Below are 21,289 nucleotides of genomic sequence, written 5' to 3'. Positions count from 1 at the left end.
CTAAAGGGACTCCTTTTAATAATATATTTTAAGGTTAGTTCTTGTTCTTTTTTTTGTATTTATAAGCTAGGTTAAATTATAAATTATTGTTCTTTAATTACTAATATTTGAAATTTACGAAATACGGACAACCTCTTTTGACTTTAAAAATGGTCACGCGTCAGCTGTCACAAAATTCTAGCGCCATATTTGGCAAAATTAAAATGTGTTTATTATTTTATTTTATGTACAAATGCTTGTTAAAACGTAAATTAATTGGATTTAAGCGAAATTAAAAATATGACCATCTTCGCATTCATGATGATGTACATAATATACCTTGTAATTGTTATTTTTATATTTCCAGTAATTGTGAACAATATTGCAGGGAATTAAATGGTTTTTACTCCAAAGGTATTTCTCATTACTTACCCAGCTGCGATAAAGCCACAGTAGCGAGCTGTTCTATAATCTATAAAGGATCTTAATTGGAATGGACTACACACAATTTTGAATTCAAAATATTCAAAAGAATATTCTTGAAATTTCGTTTAACAAAAAACACTCACAGCTTTTAATAGAAGTATAGATAAACACCCATCTTCTAAAAATACTGTAAATATATTCCTAATTTTATTTATTCTGAACTGATGCATGGTATCAAAGATTTTTCATGACACTTTAATTCCGGTAATTGCTAATTGTAAGGTAAATGGACTAAAGAAATTGTAGAATGGTGTCCAAGACAAGGTTAAATAAACCGAGGAAGACCAGTGATCCGATAGGAAGACGATCTTAAGAGTATCAGGCCCACTAAGGAAGAGCCCAGCATGTAGTGGACAAATTTGGAGGAGGCCTATGTTGGAAGACAAGCAAACACCGAGGAAGATTGAGTGGATTCTTTGTAATCATAGCGTTACTCGAACTAAAAGTCTTCTATACGTACCTACGGCTCTCTTATCTGCTACTTTTAATGTGTCAAGTGAATAGGCTATCTCGCTCTTACAACTTAATTACAAACATTGATGAAAATATTTTTTCAAACTCAAACTCATAATATCTTTATTCATATAGGTAAACAAGTACACTTTTTTTTATGGCTCTGGCACGGTTTGTGCATTAGCCAGCGTCAAGTATAGGATTTTTTATAATACGTGCTTGTCTTTAGAACCGACCGCTAGGCTATGAGGCTATGAGGCTAGGCTATGAGGCCCCTACAATACAAGGACACATATGAATCGTCAAAGATTTTATTGATGTGTCAACAGTGTACCAACTTACCGTAACTTTCTTTTGCAGGCTCTTAATGTGGTTTGTTTCCATTTAGTTTTGTTTATTACTGTTATTGTAATTTATTATCTTTTTAGTTTTAGTTATTATTATTATTTGTTTTTTTTATTATATGTTCTAATGTAATTGATGTGTATGTGTGTTAATTTTGTGATGTCATATTTTCTTGGCGTACACATATTTTTAGAATGTATAAATAAATATATAATATTAAATATCAAAATATTTCAATTCATAAGATTAATTAAGAACTGATGTATGGTTGTTTGAAATAAAGGCTTCATTCATTCATTCATTCAATAGCTAATTGTAAATCAACTTAACTATTGTTACGTTAGTGTTGTTACGTTACTATTGTTACGCCCGTTTGCCCAATGTTATTTAAAACATTGGGCAAACGGGCAGGAGGGTTATCTGATGTTATATGATACCGCCGCCGATAGACACATTACCAGAGGCCTCGCAAGTGCGTTGCCAGCCTTTTAAGAATTGGTACACTCTTATGTCGAATTGTTTCGGAAATACTTCAGTGGGCAGCTGATTCCACATAGTGGTGGGACGCGGCAAAAATTGCCTTAGAAACGCTCAATTGTATAATCTGTGTCCATCCTCGTCGTCCGATGATAAAACTCAGCTGCAGGTATTCTCTGGCACCTCTTCTGTTGTGAAGACGTAATCCAAAAGGTTTTGTGGGTACCAGTCAATTCTCGTTTTTATATTTGCACCGGGATTTACCCAGCGATAATTTACAATTTTCTTCAATTCGAACCTAATTTCTTGCACAACTGAACCAACCAATTCTAGAGCTCTATATAATTAAGATCAATATACTTTTTTGTATCGGATTCAAGGTTAGACCCATATTTTAACGTTTTTTATTTAGCCCACCGCGACCGCTCACATTAAATTGTTTAACATACTTTGTTTTTATTTCATAGTAGATTGTATGATTCCTGCGTGGCAAGCCATTTTTAATAACTTTTATATGTAAATAAATCAAAAAGTAAAAAAGCTGTTTTATTAAGGAATTCTTTCTAAACATATGCCAGGGTTGAAGCTACACCAGGTCGGCCAGATTGGTTTAACTTTCACACCGCGAAGTAGCATACGCCACCTGCAACATTTAAGTAAGGCGTTTTTTTAATAAGTTAAGTAGGTACTCGAATAGTATCAAGCTCCTATGATGACCTTTGTTACCTGTCATCATGAGGACTAGAGTCCAGGACTTATTAGTGCCACTGATATTATGACTGATTATTGAAAGCCTTGATTAAAAATAAATACGAGCTCCTTCAACTAATCATACAAGGCAAACTGGCAGGTAGAAGGAGACTTGGCCGCAGACGCACGTCCTGGTTCAAAAACTTAAGACAATGGTTTGCTCAAAGCACCAAGTCATTGTTAAGAAGCGCGGCATCCAAATTAAACTATTCAGCCATGATGATTGCCAACCTTCGCAAGGAGATGGCACTATAAGAAGAAGATGAAAAATACCATTTATGTAATTATCCCAATCACATCATATGTATTATATCAATATCTATATACGTACTATAAAGCCCAGCGTTAGGTCAGTTTATTAAATTAAAATAAATAGTTAATAATTCTAAATTGTCTTGCGTATTTTTTCTAAACATATGCCAAAAAAATAAGTCAGTGGCACTACAACTTCTTTAGGTCTGATACGAAGATTTCAGAATTTGCTTTATGATTGAAAACTATCTAACAGGCAAGTAGGTGGTCAGCCTCCTGTGTCTGACACACAGCGTCGACTTTTTGGGTGTAAGACATGTTGGTTTCCTCTCGATGTTTCCATCCTCCGTTCGAGCGAATGTTAAATGCGCACATAGAAAGAAAGTCCATTGGTGCACAGCCGAGGATCGAACTTACGACCTCAGTGATGAGAGTCGCACGCTGAAGCCACTAGGCCAACAATGCTCTGCGTCAAAAAAAATATCGATTTTTATATCTTTGGTTCACAATTTACTGAAGATACATTTGACTGAATTTTCACAAAATTCATTCTAGATAACATTGTCTTCAATATGTTAAACATACTGTTCAGCAGGAGACAATAATAGAAGTATTATTATATTTTTTCTATTAATAAATTTAAAAGTACTTACCGATGTGTATCAAGCCTTAGGTAGACAAATTTGGTTGCGCTAGAGTTTGCAACCATATCTGACCACAGCCTCTCGGCCACAGCTGCCGCTCGCGGCCACAAATGTTCGTCTATGTTACCTGTAAATTTGACACCTATAATGAAGTTTCAAAACACAACGTTACAAGCTTCCCAGAAGTAACAAATACAGGCCATATAATTGTTTCGAAGGTCGGACATTTTTAAAGGTTCAAAGTGCAAGTTCTTCCAACATAGATTTGTGATTTGACATATCTTGTTATAGTTTTAAATTTACATTAACACAGTTAACTTAATGTTTAATATTTTAGTATTATAATAAGTAAAAAATATTAACTGTGACTAGTGCCCAGAGAGCAATGAAGTGGAGCATCTTAAAAATCAAAAAGATTCACAATATGAAGTGACTACTAAACTAAGATCACGGACGCGCTAAACCACGCCTACAGCTGAAATAGAAATTGGCAGGTCATATTGCATTAGGTGTACAGATAAAATATGGACCGCTGAAGCCACCCAATTAATAATATGGAATTAGAAGTGGCTTTATTATTATTATTATCCAATAATATTAGTATTATAATAAGTAAAAAATATTAACTGTGACTAGTGCCCAGAGAGCAATGAAGTGGAGCATCTTAAAAATCAAAAAGATTCACAATATGAAGTGACTACTAAACTAAGATCACGGACGCGCTAAACCACGCCTACAGCTGAAATAGAAATTGGCAGGTCATATTGCATTAGGTGTACAGATAAAATATGGACCGCTGAAGCCACCCGCTGGAAGGGACCTCAGAAAAAAGAACCGTGGGAAGACCACAAAAACGATGGGCTGACGACATAGTCCAAATAGAAACTTTTTCCTAAAAGGGATCCATACTAACGTACACGAAGTCTAATAACAAAACTAACACCCATTTGATTAAAAAAAATTAATAATATGGAATTAGAAGTGGCTTTATTATTATTATTATCCAATAATATTTATCCATTGGTAGTACAACTCTTGCCTAAGAACATACCTGAGATTTCTGTATCTGTTTTCATTTATTATTTTTTAGAAAGTCGGGTAAATCTGACACAGGTCGTCCAAGACGAAGAACGCATACGTGTTCCACAATCGTGGATTAAATTTTCGTTGGAATGTACAAAAACACGACCCTTTTAAAAGATATTGGCAATATGATCATTATTAGATAGACGAAGATTTCATTTTATTAAACTTTTTCAATTTATTAAATCTTTTTTAAATTTGTGAAATGCTAAATTCAAAAACATGAAACCTTATCACCCAATAACTGTTTATGGTCATAACGTCAGTGAAAATTGTTCACTCTAATCGTGAAATATTAAATCTAAGACATTTAATTAGATACACTGTCTTAAATTCGCATTTATACTGCTTCATAAATTCCAGGCTAATATGTCACAGGTCAAGGTATATATATCACAATACAAGACGTATATAGTGTGTCGATTAAGTACATTTAGCAAGGCATTATAGGTAACTAGATTTCGCTAATATTTGAAACAAATAATATGTTGTGAATGTTATCAGGTTTATTTGATTTCTTATATTTGTGATATTATTAAATGCGTTGCAAAACATTTTAATAAACTTCATCGTGTAATCGTTTGTATTTTAAACTGTCGAAAAATGCTAGAAGTCAAATGATCGTGTAATATGTTTAATGCTTATACATTGATATACAAAAAACCCAAGATGCACACTCAACGTCAAAAAAACGTCCTCAAAAAATGAGCGCAACATTCTAAATTGTGCGCTCATTTCAAATAGTCTCGCGTCTAATAAGTGGAGTCGATGTTATTTATTTGTGCTTTTTTTTTTATAAATAAATTTATGTACTTTTGAACATTTTTGTATGTAGTTTTTGACAAATATATTTACGCTATATAAAGTGTAGGTCAGGAGGTAGCCAATTTAAATTTTTTTTTTAATTTAAAGAAAAAACTTTTTAACCGGATTAAAGTTACGTATTATTATAAATTTACAACTATTTAACATCCAACACCTTTTGTCTTCAGTCACCGTGACCACGCACGCTGTAAAGCACCCGAAAAGTCGGATAAATTTAAAATTATGTTAAATAGTTGTAAATAAAAAAGTCATGTTCGACTCCACTCAATACCTTGTCCTACCGACCACGGTCGGTCGTAAAATTTTATTGCTTTAAGTACGTATACACTGCGTTGTAATAACAACTTTAAGCAATTCGCGTAAGGTTGATTTTGCAATAATATATGCTTGTAACATATACTGTTATAGACATACTGTTATAGAAAGGGACAGAAATAGTATTTCGGGACACTTTCAAGCGTTACTTTTATTCGAGACTGTGCACCTTGGGTTTTTTGTATATCAATGTGCTTATATAACCAAAACTATGTTATTTACAAAAGCTTACCAATGCTCGGCACACATTGATACAAGAAAAAAAAACAAGATTTAATGTGTCAAACACTTATAGGCAACACGAAGAGATAAAAACAAGTAAACCTAAAAAATCCATTATAAAAACTAAAGGAAAATTGATTTCAAACTGTGAGCAACTATGGATATCCAGACCTAGCTCGTTTATCAGAATCCTCGATCCGGATGTCGATGACTTTTGGCAAAACGCGTTCTTCTGAAAGGTGGGACAATTGGGATGCCTGAGGTATATAAAGGGTAAACTAAATTTTAATTTAGTTAAAAGCAATCTGCCTGATTCTTAAATATCTTAAACGCAAATGATTTTCTATGACTGTCCAATGACAGCATCTTAAAGTGCGGTAGCCTGGTTTCGTATGTTGGCAACTCTTTTTTCGATATATTTGCAATTAATATGACTCCCGTGCCCAGTGCGAATGTAAAACGATGGTGTGCTTTAAAGAAAAACGCTTTTTACCGGATTAAAGTTATGTATTATTATAAATTTACAACTATTTGACATAATTTTAAATTTATCCGACGTTTCGCGTGCTTTACAGCGTGCGTGGTCACGGTGACTGAAGACAAAAGATGTTGAATGTCAAAAAGTATCACAGTTGCAGAGAAAGTTGCATTATCTGTATTTATTTCCCCGGAGTTGGTTCCCCCGGAGGGTTCAAAACCCTCCATCTTTTAGTCGATACAATGCAACGTGTAAATTAAATGTGTAAAGGTTATGTTAATCAAAGACAATACGATGGTGTGCTTTGATTAATTGAGACTAGTGAAACGGAAGGTTGATCCTTATTGGATTAGAGATGCTCCTGAACATTCACAATCGAACCATTCTTTCGTTCTAAATTCACACCTTCAATTTGACATAGCATTTTACTTTTTAGTAACATTTTACTTAGACACTGTTAGAACCGGTTTCAGGGGAGTGCAGCCGGGGCCTTCACAATAGGCTTTAATAATAAAAATAATCTTTATTTGTTTTCACAGTAAATTACGTAATTTTTTTTTTTAAAGACAATTCACACCAATTGACCTAGTCCCATGCTAAGCTGGTGAAGCTTGTGTTATGGATACTAGGCAACGGATATACATACATATTATAGATAAATAGACATATAAATACATATTTAAACACCCAAGACCTAAGCACAACACCAAATGATCATCACATCGATGTTCGTCTCAGCCGGGGATCGAATCCGGGACCCATGGATTCGCAGTCAGAGTTACTAACCACTAGACCAATGAGTCGGAATGGAAAACTCGATTAAAAAATTATCCATTTTATTTGGAATATATTTGGTCCAGGCTAAGCCTCCTTTATAAACGGAGTCCTCCAGAATTCTAAATCTAGCATTGGACACTGTAATATGTTGCCAAACTATTCACTCCAAGCGTAAAAAAATATCATTCAATAATGATGCAAACAACGTACTTAAACGGCAAGTTTAGCATTACTTGACAACCGATTAACGAATAAATAACACACGATATGTGCCAATGAGATACGCACTAATAAACCAGTAATGTAATAGGTTTAATATGCAGTAATTGCGCTATATAATCATACCATTTAACATGTTATGAAATTAATCGGGATTTTTTGTGTTTATGTACACACCGAAATGATGATCTAATCTTCTTTTATGGAAAATCAAAAATAATAATCAAATGGGAAAATAAATTCTACGGCTACTGTCAACATAGAATGGATATAGTAAAGTAAAAATTGGTAATACTATGGGAATCTGCATTCGTCATATTGGTTATTGTGATCCAATAGAATTCGCAAAACTAGAAGCTAACTATATACCAGTATCAACCAGATCAGTCCACAAGACGGCCTCACCACCTTCTATCGTAAAAACTTCAATATTTCTCCACGATTTCCATGAGTACATTTCTTGCCAAGTTCTAAAAAACATCTTTTATTGAATTACTGAATGTAAAACATACTTTTCTATGCTTAAGCAATCACGAACAATTTGTTGTTATGCTGAAATATATATAAAAGCCCTTCGAGATCAAGATTCAGACTCGAGACTTATGCTCCAAGCTTGTAAATATAATATAAATAGATAAAATCGTAATAGCTTTTGATATACGGCTGTCATAGTTCGCGTTTGTGTTTATTAATATCATATTTGCCTAGAAGTAAAAAATAATATTACTAGTTATTATCATGAAAAGGACAAAACTATTTGAATTAGTGAATAAGTGCTAGTGCACGTTAGTCTTAACTAAACAGTGTTAAGTGAATAAATAGAAAACAAGAACAGAGGTTCGTCCCCTTAATAGAGACTGTAAGTAGTTATTGGCCACTTTCTTATCATTACTCGAGATCGAAACTTTCCATGATGTCTCAGTGAAGAGACAATGTATTAAAAAAACGACGGGGTTGCACTCCGGGAGTGCCGGCAGAAGTGAAAACTTGAATATTAACGTTGTGCATTTTTGATATGTTGGAATGGTTAGGGAATAATTTTGCACGAATTGCTTTACTTATCAGTATAAAAGTACTATCATTTATGTTGTAGAATACAATATTTATTTATTGCGCTATCGTACACAAACATGACAATTTATATTACATTAAATACGCCGCGCCTGCTGTCTACTCTCCAACCTCCATCCGTCTTACGAATTTTCGATCAGGTCACGTGTCCTGACGCGAGTGTAACATTTTTTACCAATTCCAAAAAAAGTGTACAACGCCGCTACAGAAGTTTTCACTTCAAAAAGAAAGTTAGTTATTATGCATAATCCTACCTATATCTAGTGCATCGTTGCTTTTTCATCTCGCAAGATAAATCCCATTTCGTAGAATGTATCACTTTAAATTGACTCAAATAAAATTCAGAAGGATTTTGAGTCCAATCTAAGAGTTGGACACCTAATTTCTCCCAAACTTTAGCTTCGAAATCTCGTGACAAATGTGGTGAATACCAAATTATCGGTAGCTTCGGCAAGAATCCTTTATTTGCCATTCTTAAACGAAACAATGCTTTATCTAGATATCCATCTCTATCTTCAATTAAATTATTACAACGCATCAATGAAAATATTCCATCGCTCAAATGAAAAATGTCATCAACTTTTGTTAATTCAATAATTTCAGCATAAATGTTTTGTAAAACATCAAAAACCGATTCTGTCATCAGGAGTCTCAGACACAAAGGATTGTTGCATGTAAAGTTTTCGGTTTTAGTTGGGCAACTTGTATCTGACAGCCAAGACCAAGGTCGCCCAACTGGACCAGGTAAAGCCACTTCTATCAAGACTCTTATACCGCGAATACCAGCTCTCTTTACCACCGCTTTCACATCTTCTCTTGTGTAAACCATACTTCTATCATAGCCTCCATGCTCAAACAGTTCCGGCGTTTTTGACAACTTCAAAGGAAAACTTGTAACGTCTGATATCCTCCAATGAAAGGTGTTGAGTTTGCACGTTGCCATTCCATCCAATGTTCTCATTAAATCTATAACGGGTATATAATTCCTTCCAGTATCTATCATTACACCTCTGTATTTATAACTTGGTGCATCCTTAATAACTGCATGAGACAGTGTTATTAGAGTACCAGTACTTTGATCAAGTAAGATCAGTTGACTTAATGTTTCGAGGCCGTGTCGAACTCCACAAAAGGAAACCGCACTGATTTTAATAAAAACCTGGTGTTTTTCTGTATCTACTTTAACCATGTATGCTTCGTCTGTATTAGTCCTTAGTCTCGGATCAGAGTCACTTTCAATGTCCAATTGTATAATCATCTTTTTGACCGGTTCTTTAAGAGGTTCTCGTGATTTAGTATCTATTTTTTCAAGTCTTGCTAAATCTTTTAAGAAAAGTTTAAATGCTTCTGCTAAGTACTGGTTAACTGAATCGGAAGGTATGGATTGAAATTTGTATTCCAGCTTACTTGTTGCTAAAGTCACTATTGTTTTGCTAAAGTAGGTATACCCAATAGGTTGCGGCCAAAGTTGGGGTCCAGAACATAGTAATTTGCAACGGCTCATAGAAGTATACATGCTTATATTGGTAGCGGGGCGAAAAACTTTATTACAAAAACCATTATCACAATGCCACATCCAGTCTGGGATTACAGTTCTGAAAGAAGAACAAGAAAAAGACTAATAATACAATACGTATAAATATACGAAATTATCATCGGACGTCGAAGCAGAATACGAAATTCCACCCGTAAAATCCCACCTTGACGTCCGTCGTTCCACAACTAAGCGTTATGGCATTTTTTGCCGTGAACCACCACTGTGCACACCACGTGTGAAACGAGCAACCCACTAAAGTATTTCTAAACCAATTCTACTTAGGTTCTTTCAAGAAAGGAGCATACAAATTCTTTAAAGGCAACGCACTTGTAAGCTATCTCACAATGTAAGTGTAATGGTCAAAAACAAGTTTGTTTTCATTAAAACTACATAATATTAGAAAATTTTACTTTTTTAATTAGTGACATTATTAAATTGCCACCCACAGCAGCTCCAGCTATTAAAGTACTGCAAGTGTCTTTAGTTTTATGTATTCTTAGTTTTTTTACTGTACACTTATTGTTTACGAAAATGGCCCTTACAATAATTAATAAGATAGGACAAAGAGTTCTAATTTGAAATTGTTTCTACCATAACGTAAAGAAGAGAACTTTAAGCCACCTGTTATTAATTGTTAAAAAACTTACCGTCTTTGTTCTGTTAATCTTACAACTTTCGGTTTTTTACTCATCTTCCATAGTGGTATAGTACTAAGAATAATCACGAGAGTTAACAATAAAAAAGCGCTTGAAACTATAATACATATTTTCCAGTTCCATTGAGAGCTGTAAAAAAAACGATTTAAAAATTAAATATACAAGATTATACATTTAAAAAGTATTTTATTTGCAAGTAAAAAAATCTTGATCACGCGATACGTATATGCATTAGGTACTGATTTTTGTCATCGGAGATATTTAAATCATGTTGATTATCTCCCTATCACTATGAGAAAGCCAAAAATAGTACACAAGAATAGTCTTCCCCTTAATAGGGACTGTGAGTAGTGTTGTTAGATACTTTCTTATGTTTAATATCATTTTATGTTTTATTAGATCGTAATTTTACATGATGTCTTTGTGCATACACATTGATGTATTTAAAAAAAGTGCGTGCGTACAAAGTACACGTGTCAGAAGTGAAACTTCTATGTAAATTAATTATTACTTAGGTAAAAACCCCAATAGATGATCATGTACCAGTATATGATCACTTCATGTATTTGTACATCTATATTCACACTGTATACACACAGTATACGTGCTAATGTTAATATAAGTAAATATCTGCGTTTACTGAACAAGACGGTATGCGACAGAATTGCCATCTAAAGTTCTTATATGTAACTACTAAACGAATACTGTTTAAATGTATTTTTTCTCGATCTCCCTTACTCTCTCTCTCTTTCTCTCTCAATCTTTCTCACTATAGCTCTCTCCCACCTCTCGCTCCATGGCTATTTGCTTCATGCTACGTTCGCCCTTTCTCACTCTCTCTCAATCGCTCTCTCCCTGTTCTTCGACAAAAACGCTGCATATCCGTAAAAATTTTACCCTCATGCGCCTAAAGAAGTTTCAAATCAAAAATGTATAAATAAAATGTGTACAAAAATAACCTTAACTACAGTTTGTAGTAAAATTAATACTGACATGATCTTTTTCATGGGTTGATCGCATTCCACCATAGATCGCCCAGGATCACCACAACAAGTTGTTGATGTAAGGCATTTCGTGCATGAACAGTCTTCTTGACATTTTGACTCTAAAATTGTTTTTTTTATTTAATTATTATAGTCCTTGGTTTATGCGCATTACAAAAAAATATAACTTATTATAAAGAATATAAACGCAAATTTATTACATTATTGACGTATTAATCGCGGCATTAGTGGTAGAGCGATAAAAAAAATCACCATGTTGTGTGAAACTATTGTATTTCTTCAAATGTCAACAACCTATAAGATGTCGAGAACTATTAAAAGCTATTTAAATAAATGTAATGTAAATATCAACATCAACTTGTTGTCAATATGATTTGTTGGTACATTATCATATAGGTACATTTACTGTTGCTATAATCATGGTTAATTTAGCATTTGATGCTTCGAAACTTGCATCAAATGACACTTACTTTGTATGTCCAAATTATAATTCGATACATCAGTATCTTTAGAATCGGAAGACATCACTATTTGGTTAGCGTTAAACTTTCCGTACGTTACCGGATAACAGGCAATATCAGAAAATCCCTCTAATGAGGATCTGAAATAAATGGATCGTTAAAATATTTTTAACGCGGTCGAGTGAATTTTAAATGTTGTTAAATAAAATATTGAATAGGATCTCTGTTTATTATTTATTGGTTTACATTAAATCATAGATATAAAAATTACATAAGTTGTTAGGCAACGGGCGGTCTTATCGCTAACATGCGTTTTCTTCCAGACAAGTATGGCAAAATAAAAAAAGAAACACAAGCTCAGGGTAGAAGGTTGCAGAAATACGGGCATTCATAAAACTGAATTCTATCACTTCTCCTTTACTAAGCAAATCCTGCTATGGAATTCCATACCACTTGATATCTGTCAGACGAGCTCAGTCTTTAAATTTATTAAAGATTTTTGATAATTTTTCTTCTGCCTCATAATTAGCTACTTATATATATTAATTGTGACTCAATTCACCCTTGGATCAGCTTTTACATTTTTGTTTTTAAATATGTACATATATTTATTTATTTTTTAGTTTATTTTAGTTACAGTTAGCGTTACCAACATGTTATTTTGTATTCTCTTTGTTAATTATTTAGGGAGCGTTTAAGTATTACGTAATGAATTTTGGAGGGGGGGGTCCTTTTTTAACGTTACGATGCGGGGCGGGGAATACGCGTTATTGTAAATATTATTTTCGACTTTCTAGTACTTTACACCACATAATGGTAACTTTTAGGTATAAAGAGTCACTAGGCCGTCACGAAACGTTTTACTATACGCTCCCTTATTCACTTCTTGTACTTAACCCTCTGTAGGTTGTTTCTTGGATGTTTCTTTTTTATTTTTCCATACTGGGGTTGGCTGGAAGAAATCGCTTGTTAGCGATAAGGCTCTCCTTGCCTAATAACTTATGTAACCTGCTTTTTGATATGTATGTTTTTGTATAAGGTAACGAAGTATAAATAAATAAATAACTTGGAAATTAATTATCTGCATTTGTGTAAGATTTTAGTGACCTTGACATCGATGTCTCTGTAACTACAGAAGGCAGAACAGTGATAGATGACTTGAAGGTGAGCTTTGGTTTCTTTTCGGATGATATCATCACTTGCATTGATGAGTTTGGTGTCTCAATCCTCGATTCTGTCTCATTTCTATTTCTCATTTCAAAGGCTTCTGTAAAGACATTAAATCACAATACGCACGCGTAATAAATCGGCCAAAGATCAAACACCTTAACGCTAAATTACGTTGATAGGTTTGGGTTTTAGTTGACTATCCAAGCAAATTGCTATTGTTGCTATTGTTACGAACTAAGCCACGGATGTGTTTAGTTATATATTTTGTAACTTATTTTTTCTAACTCATAGTAGTATAAGATCGCGATATACAACGACCTTCACCGAGATGCTTATTTAATGAAATGTATTTTATATTTAATTCAATATGGCAATAAATATAATCCATATGGGTTGCCTAGCAAATTTCAGTCCAGAGTATGTTTAATTAATATTTAAAAAAAAAAATTATAATTCGCATGTAGTAAATTTTTTGAATTTTTTTCAATCAATATTTTTAATCAGGGTAGTATTATATATGTATCACTATAACCTTCTTTTTTAACTAAAGATGTATATATTCTTTAGTGTCACATAAAAAATATACACATAAATAATTAATTGATTAAAAACAACCTAATGTTTGCATATTCTATGGGCTTCATACTTGATTTTTGACTCGATTGGTTTAGAATTTATCTAATAATCATATCGGTGAAATGTTTAAAAAAATATTTTTTTTAAATTAATTAAACATACTCTGGACTGAAATTTGCTAGGCAACCCTTATGGATTATATTTATTGACATATTAAATTAAATATAAAATACGTTTCATTAAATAAGCATCTCGGTGAAGGTAGTTATATAATCCCGTGTGTCACCACCATAGGATAATTATATTTTATATAAACAAAAACCATTGCAACATAGTAGTACAAAGATCCTTTATATTTCAATAGCCGAAGTGCTGTTACATGATTTACGAACCACTCTTAGTTCTTACTAAGTAACGTTTCCTTGTAGAGCGTGAGAACAATGTGTCAGCACAACGGTCACGTAGGCCTTTAAGAATAGGATATAAATATAATAGAACACTTGTAATATTTAGTATTAAACGGACCTCAAATCGGACCGGTTGTATTCATTTTAACTTTAAGTTTTTAAAACCCCTTTTTTCGCGGACCCACTACTTGACTGGCGCTGAGGACAGGATAGTCGCTCTAGCTGCACGTACTTCTCAATTATCGGTTCGAGCATCAAATTCTGCTTACCTAAAAAGGGGAAACTACGTCGCGATTGCTAAAAACGGCTATTCAAAAGAACAAATAAATTTGTCAAGAACGCAAATCCAAAAGCGTTAAGGGTGTTTTGTGCGAGTGTTGAGGCAGCGATGTACTGGTAAGTCACCTTTTCACCTTTCAAATCCAGCCCTCTCCACTTTTCTTTTGTTATTTTGAGATCGACATCTCTCATCTTAACGATAGTTTTAAGACTTTGTTAGAGTTAAATTCGTATAAACGTAAATTGTAATAAGTAAATTAAAGAAACATAGAAGTAAGTAGGTTAGTGCATGAAATTCTGCAACCCCTAAAGTAAGTGTACCTAATTATAAGTTAGATTCACATCAAATTCTGTGAGCTATAATTATTGAGTAATTGTGTAATTATTTAATCAAACAATTCCTGAAAGAATACATAAAACCCAAAAAGAAATATTTTATATATTTCGGATATACGGAACATCGCAAACAATTCAGCAACATGGTAATTAGGCTTTTTAAAGGTGGATCAATTCAATTTTATGAGTCTACGGAAAGAATCGTTTTTATTGACGATGAAAATGAACAGAATGCCGTTATTCTGAAATTTCATCGCGGAAAAACCTGTCACAGAGATATTCAAGAAACTTTTACACGCATCAGGCGACACTTCTTTTGGAATAACATGAAAGAAACTATATCAGCAGTAATTAATTCTTGTGAAGCCTGTAAACAAATTAAATATGACCGAAAGCCTTTGAAACCATATTTACAGTTAACTCAAACGCAAGATGCCCCATTCCAGGAATTATTTATAGATATATTTAGTATCGAAGGAAAAACATACCTCACCTTAGTTGACGCTTTTAGCAAACTAAGACAGGCAATTGAAATTCCTAGTAACGGCACACCTGACGTTATCCGCGCACTAATAAAATACTTTTCATTTTACGGCATACCTAAGAAAATAAGCTGCGACCCTGGTACTGAATTCAACAACGATCTATTGAGAGAAATGATGTCACTCTATAAAATCCAAATACATATCGGCACGCCTAGGAACCCTAATTCAATGGGAATAGTTGAACGTTTTCATTCCACCTTAATTGAAATCAACAGACTGACAAAATACGAACAACAATGTACCGACGCCGCATCTATTATATCACTCATCATGGCATATAATAATGCGATTCATACTGTAACAACTTTAACACCGTTTGAAGTAGTGTTTGGCCATGTAGATTCTGAAAACGCATTCAATATAGACTTCGAGACACGATACTTGCAAAAATTAATTAAAGATCACGCCAAAAGAATAAAAGTTTTATACAAATACATATCTGATAAAATGTTAACGTTTAAGGAAAACTCTAGAGAAAAACGCGGTGGCGAATCCGACGTCCCGTTGCCAGAAGGGAAAACAATTTACACAAAATTAATAAACACTCGCAGAAGTAAGGATAAACCTTGTTTTGAAAAGGCCATAGTTACAGGAAAACCTGAAAGAAACACCATCCCTATTACAATTAGAGGTAAACACAAAAAGGTTAAAATTAAAAACATAAAACGACCTTCAAAGGTGGTGCTTAGTGATCATGATGACACTCACGAGCCCCAGCTTGGGCCTTCAACTACAAAAGGTTGAAAACAATCCAGGGATCCGTAAGACAGGGAACAGCCTTCATCCAACAGGATAACTGGCTTATTTTTAAGGTATTAGATTTAAATGGCCTACTGATGGAATTAGAATAAAACAATAGGAAATATAGTAATTTTAGTAAGATAGTAAGTGATGATAAGCCTTAGTTTAAAGATTTTTTAGGAATAAGGGAACAAGTAGAGTATTTGGAAAGAATAACTACTGAAAAGATTAGGCAAATAATCCCTTCACACCGAGTACGAAGAGGAATATTGAACCCTCTAGGCTCTATTATTAAAATGATAATGGAAACTTAGATCAGGAAGATGCTCAACGATATGAACAGTAAATTAATCAATTAGGTAATCAACAAAATTTCAACAAACAAGCGTTTAACAGTTGTTTCCAAAATGTTAGATGGACTCATTAATTCATCAGAAATATTACACAATAACTCAAAAATTATGGACGAAAGACTAAAACGTGTAGAAAAAAAAAAATGTTAAAAGACATAAGTACCAAAGAAAATAATGCAGTATACTATACTATATGTTTTAAGTTTATATAATCTTTTTGTAAGTAATTTTAGAACGCTTTATATAAAAATAAGCGAATTAGAAAGATACGATTAATATTAAATCATACATATTATTAGATAGACAGGAAAATAACTTTTGTATTAGAGGTAGCTTTAATAACCAATTCAACTTATAGTTATAATAAAATGTATCCCTTACCTATCTTTCATGACCCTAAAAACCTAACCTTAATAATCATTCCTAAATATCCCTATATCCTGGTGAAAGGTGTAACATACTTACCGCTTATACAGCCTTGCAAACAAGTCTCTGAGGAAAATTATCTCTGCACACAAGAAAACAGGGGCACCGTATCCTGAAACGACATCCATTGAGGAGTTGATGACCTTCAAGGAAAACCCATCCAACTGTTACCAGAATACAGTAATTATAGAAGAGGTAAAGGTACAAAAAATATCAACTAATAGATGAATATTATACACCCGTAATCAAATCATTATTCAAAAGAATTGCAAAAATGAGATAAGCCGAAACTCTATAAAGGGAACATATGTAATTACTATAGATTAACCCTGCGATCTCAACATCAATTACATCAACAGTGTTCATACAGAAAATATGTCATCAGAACGTATCCCATCCATTAAGCTGCTGGAGTTACAGCCACCAGTGAACTCTAAGGAAAATCAGAATCCAGTAAACTTACAAGGAATGGACCTTAGTGACTTGCAACACATGTCTTACATGCTGAAACAACTTAACATAGATAGTGATAGTGAAATGGGCAATTCAGTGAAAGTGAAAAGCATTAGTTTAGGCACTCTTTTATTGTATTTTGCTAATTGTTGTGTTTTTTATAAAAAATAAGATTATTAATATGTTGCAGTGGCGAAATAATCAGAATTTGCATGTGCAATCCCCTGATAATTTCGCTCTTAAGGAGGGAGGAGTTATATAATCCCGTGTGTCACCACCATAGGATAATTATATTTTATATAAACAAAAACCATTGCAACATAGTAGTACAAAGATCCTTTATATTTCAATAGCCGAAGTGCTGTTACATGATTTACGAACCACTCTTAGTTCTTACTAAGTAACGTTTCCTTGTAGAGCGTGAGAACAATGTGTCAGCACAACGGTCACGTAGGCCTTTAAGAATAGGATATAAATATAATAGAACACTTGTAATATTTAGTATTAAACGGACCTCAAATCGGACCGGTTGTATTCATTTTAACTTTAAGTTTTTAAAACCCCTTTTTTCGCGGACCCACTACTTGACTAGGTCGTTGTATATCGGGATCTTAGACCATAGCTAACCCGGCAAACGTTGTGTTGCCATATAAATATTATTACAGTAATAATGTCCCGGTTGGTGGTTGTTTGTGGTGGAAGGGTAAACTTTAAGGGTAGTGTACTGTTTAAAGCTAAATGATGATAATAATTTGATCATAGGCTTAGCTGAAGAAGATGTTTTCTTGATTAAATTAACCCTAAATATAAGCTTAATATTTAAATATGAATCCTTAAATCCAAACAATATATTTATGTTTCGGAAACTATATCCAAAGCAAACAAGTCATCACTACGGTTCTAAATTCTTCTACAAAATACGAATTGATGACAATGCAAAAACTACAACAAAATTTATCAAAACAAATACAGGTTTTTGAATGCTAGTAATATTTTTCTTAGTAAAATGTTACATCTGTAAATCCAGGGAACAAAATTGGTAAAAAAAATATTTTTGAACCATAATGTTATGGTTAGTACTTGTTTTTTACATGAGTTATTATTTAAACGATGACAAAAGCTACATTACTTAAAAATACCTTTTATAGCTGTATTTATATTATTAACAGTCACTTCCATATCACTCAACTCTTCGCAGAATTTTAATATTATCTCCTGCTCATCATCTCTCATCTCCTTGCAAATGTCACTCTCTACTTGCCCCTGGGAATTAGTGCAGCAGTGGAAGAGGAGTATTGACGTCATAATGTAGATCTTTTTTGGCAACTCAGCCTCTTCGTATAGATCCCTTTTACATCATAAAAAAGGAATCTTATATTTAAGCTTTTTAGTTTATTATTATTAACTAACTATTAGTTTACTTTTTAAGAAAATTATAGAGTTTAGGGTAAGATTCAGAAAAGAATTTAAGCACGAACTCCCATTTGTGAAAATCCTTCTTACGTTCATAATATATGTAATGGAATAATAAACGCTGGAAGTCAAAGTTGGCCTTAGTTTACGCCAGGTGATGGAAATCAGTGACTCTGTACAGGACGGAAGCTCACTGTAGTGAGCGAAGTAATTGACCCGGCCCTTCCTGGTAAAGGCGGTTTTTTATCCTGATCTGAATTGGCTTAGCCGCGAGGGCGGCTTTTAATTTCTTATTAGCTCTAGTGATTGGATCATCCGGATCCCTTAGAACGTGACAAGGCCGACTTTTTGTCGGGAAGGGGTAGTAGTTGAAACTATTACGCACCAACGGGTTGGGTTGGTGTTTATTTTTGTCGAAGTGGCGATCATGGTCATCCATTGGGATAAGGTACCGAGCTCCAGGTCCTGCCGGTCTGGCTCCTTTTATTCAGAAGGAAGGAAAGGTGCAAAAGAGACAAACGCCGCTATGCGTTTGCAGAAATACACGCCGCTATTGAGTGTGACGCCAAGATGTTTCATGGATTTTTGCCATGGGATGGCTTGCCCGTACGAGGTCACATCTTTTTTGAAGCGGATGCGACTACAAACCCCACGACGATTCTTGAAGTTGCTTTCATTTTTGGATATTTCTTTAATGTTTATATTGTAAGAACTTTTAAGACAGCATTAAATGACCTATATTATCTTAATATATATAAATTACGTGTCACGTTGTTTGTCCGCTATGGACTCCTTAAACTACCGAACCTATTTCAATCAAATTTGCACACCGTGTGCGGTTTGATCTAACTTAAAAGATAGGATAGCTTACATCTCAATTTATACCCGCAATATTATTTTATTGCAAAAAGTTTGTTTATTATTTGATAGTCACAATTCCAACAGATGGCGCTGTGTTGAAAGTACCAACGTTTCAAATAAGCTATAATAATAGGTTACTACTATGTAATATAACTAAAACCTTAGCCACAGCAACGCTTGGCCGGTCTGCTAGAAAATCTATAAAAATGCCAGTTGATTGTAAATAAATGTAGTCATTTACCTTAGTCGTAATATAGGATATTTATATGCTATATATGGCTCCAAATCATCTGTACACAATAATGCTTTATTAAAATCGTCGGCACATATGTCATTCTTGTATTTGTCTATAATGTCCACCAGACTCCGAAAACTTAGTTGGGTGACTGCTTTCGACCGATACACACATCTATTTAGCTGAAACCAATAATTATTGATTTTAAAGTCTAATTCAGTCTAGAACAATAACAACTTAAGAACCTGACTGATTCAAGCTTCTATTATAAAAACATATTATTTTAATCTACAGATTGTAATATTTGTCTCATGTTGGAGATTAATAAATCAATACAAATACCCAATCTAGTAATAACTGAGTCCAATTTCGTTCTATAATTTCTAATTTACAGTCGGAACACGAAGGGTCATCGGAATACATTTTGTAAATAAACAATTTTTTTGCGCGTCAAAGTGTCAACCATAGACAAATTTGTCATAGAGTGTTCTATAAGATTGTAGACAAAACTATAAACTTCCGCGCATTCCCTTGGTAATTAACTTGTTATATACCTATATTAGACCACAAGCCCATGAACAAAAAATACCTGTGAAATGACCCAACCTGAATTACGCTTAGAAGGCTGTTACTATATCTGAAAATAGCTCTGAGCACTATGCCGTCATTTCTGAGCGGTACATGTGAGTACGTGAGTGAATGGACTTTCTCAGGTACAATGGGGGAATTTCGACTAATTATTAATGTACGGCTTTGTTATAAGTGTATAGATGATTAAAAATAAATGTCGAAAAACCTAGTGCCGTACAAAATACGCTGGGAATATGTACGGCGTTTACGGGTAAAGTATCTGTATATGTGTCCAAAAGGAATCACACAAATGCCGTACAGTAATAAATGACCTATATTGCTTCTGCAACTGTCGTCGAATTAAAAATTTGCACCGACTTCCGGCACCATCACTTTTGTACGGCATTAGGTTTTTCGACATTTATTTTTAATCATCTATACACTTATAACAAAGCCGTACATTAATAATTAGTCGAAATTCCCCCATTGTACCTGAGAAAGTCCATTCACTCACGTACTCACATGTACCGCTCAGAAATGACGGCATAGTGCTCAGAGCTATTTTCAGATATAGTAACAGCCTTCTAAGCGTAATTCAGGTTGGGTCATTTCACAGGTATTTTTTGTTCATGGGCTTGTGGTCTATATATTTTATATTGTCATAGTCAATAATTATGAGGGTGATATAGTAGTTTTATTTCTGGTTGCCTAGCAACAGATAAATTTTAGATTAAATGTAACAATTGCCACAGTTAAGAGGGATTTTATAAATAATATTCTAATTACGAAGATAACATAATATTCTTCAATATATCATAATATTCAAACATTTTGTATTACCTAAAAAAATTGTTAAGATGTATAATATATTCATTTTCACATAATATGTA

The 21,289-nt window shown here is 33.6% G+C and overlaps 1 protein-coding gene and 1 long non-coding RNA gene across 2 annotated transcripts; one reads left to right on the top strand and one right to left on the bottom strand.

Moving 5' to 3' along the window:
* Positions 1-2,274: 2,274 nt before the first annotated feature.
* LOC125052609 (chitooligosaccharidolytic beta-N-acetylglucosaminidase-like) lies at positions 2,275-20,252 on the bottom strand. Its single transcript, XM_047653551.1, has 11 exons — positions 20,172-20,252; positions 19,836-20,011; positions 18,460-18,668; positions 13,142-13,301; positions 12,044-12,174; positions 11,563-11,674; positions 10,561-10,698; positions 8,631-9,971; positions 7,675-7,775; positions 3,396-3,513; positions 2,275-2,383 (listed from the first exon to the last, which is right to left on the bottom strand). Exons 1-11 carry the CDS (start codon positions 20,250-20,252, stop codon positions 2,290-2,292), a joined length of 2,661 nt encoding a protein of 886 aa, XP_047509507.1. The 3' UTR covers positions 2,275-2,289.
* On the top strand, positions 16,718-17,845 carry LOC125052610. Its single transcript, XR_007117462.1, has 2 exons — positions 16,718-17,062; positions 17,227-17,845. It is a non-coding gene; the product is annotated as an uncharacterized LOC125052610 (long non-coding RNA).
* Positions 20,253-21,289: the final 1,037 nt, after the last annotated feature.

Source organism: Pieris napi, chromosome 9, assembly GCF_905475465.1.
Source record: "Pieris napi chromosome 9, ilPieNapi1.2, whole genome shotgun sequence".
Taxonomy (NCBI): domain Eukaryota; kingdom Metazoa; phylum Arthropoda; class Insecta; order Lepidoptera; family Pieridae; genus Pieris; species Pieris napi.
This window is presented reverse-complemented; position numbering and strand designations above follow the sequence as displayed.

Excerpts from the sequence above, each read along its gene's own strand:
- LOC125052609 (XM_047653551.1), bottom strand. The coding sequence starts at position 20,252 with ATGTATTCCGATGACCCTTCGTGTTCCGACTGTAAATTAGAAATTATA. Across the intron at positions 11,675-12,043 it reads TTATAATTTGGACATACAAA|AGTCAAAATGTCAAGAAGAC; the intron begins GTAAGTGTCATT and ends AAACAATTTTAG. Across the intron at positions 7,776-8,630 it reads CAACGATGCACTAGATATAG|AACTTGGCAAGAAATGTACT; the intron begins GTAGGATTATGC and ends GATGTTTTTTAG.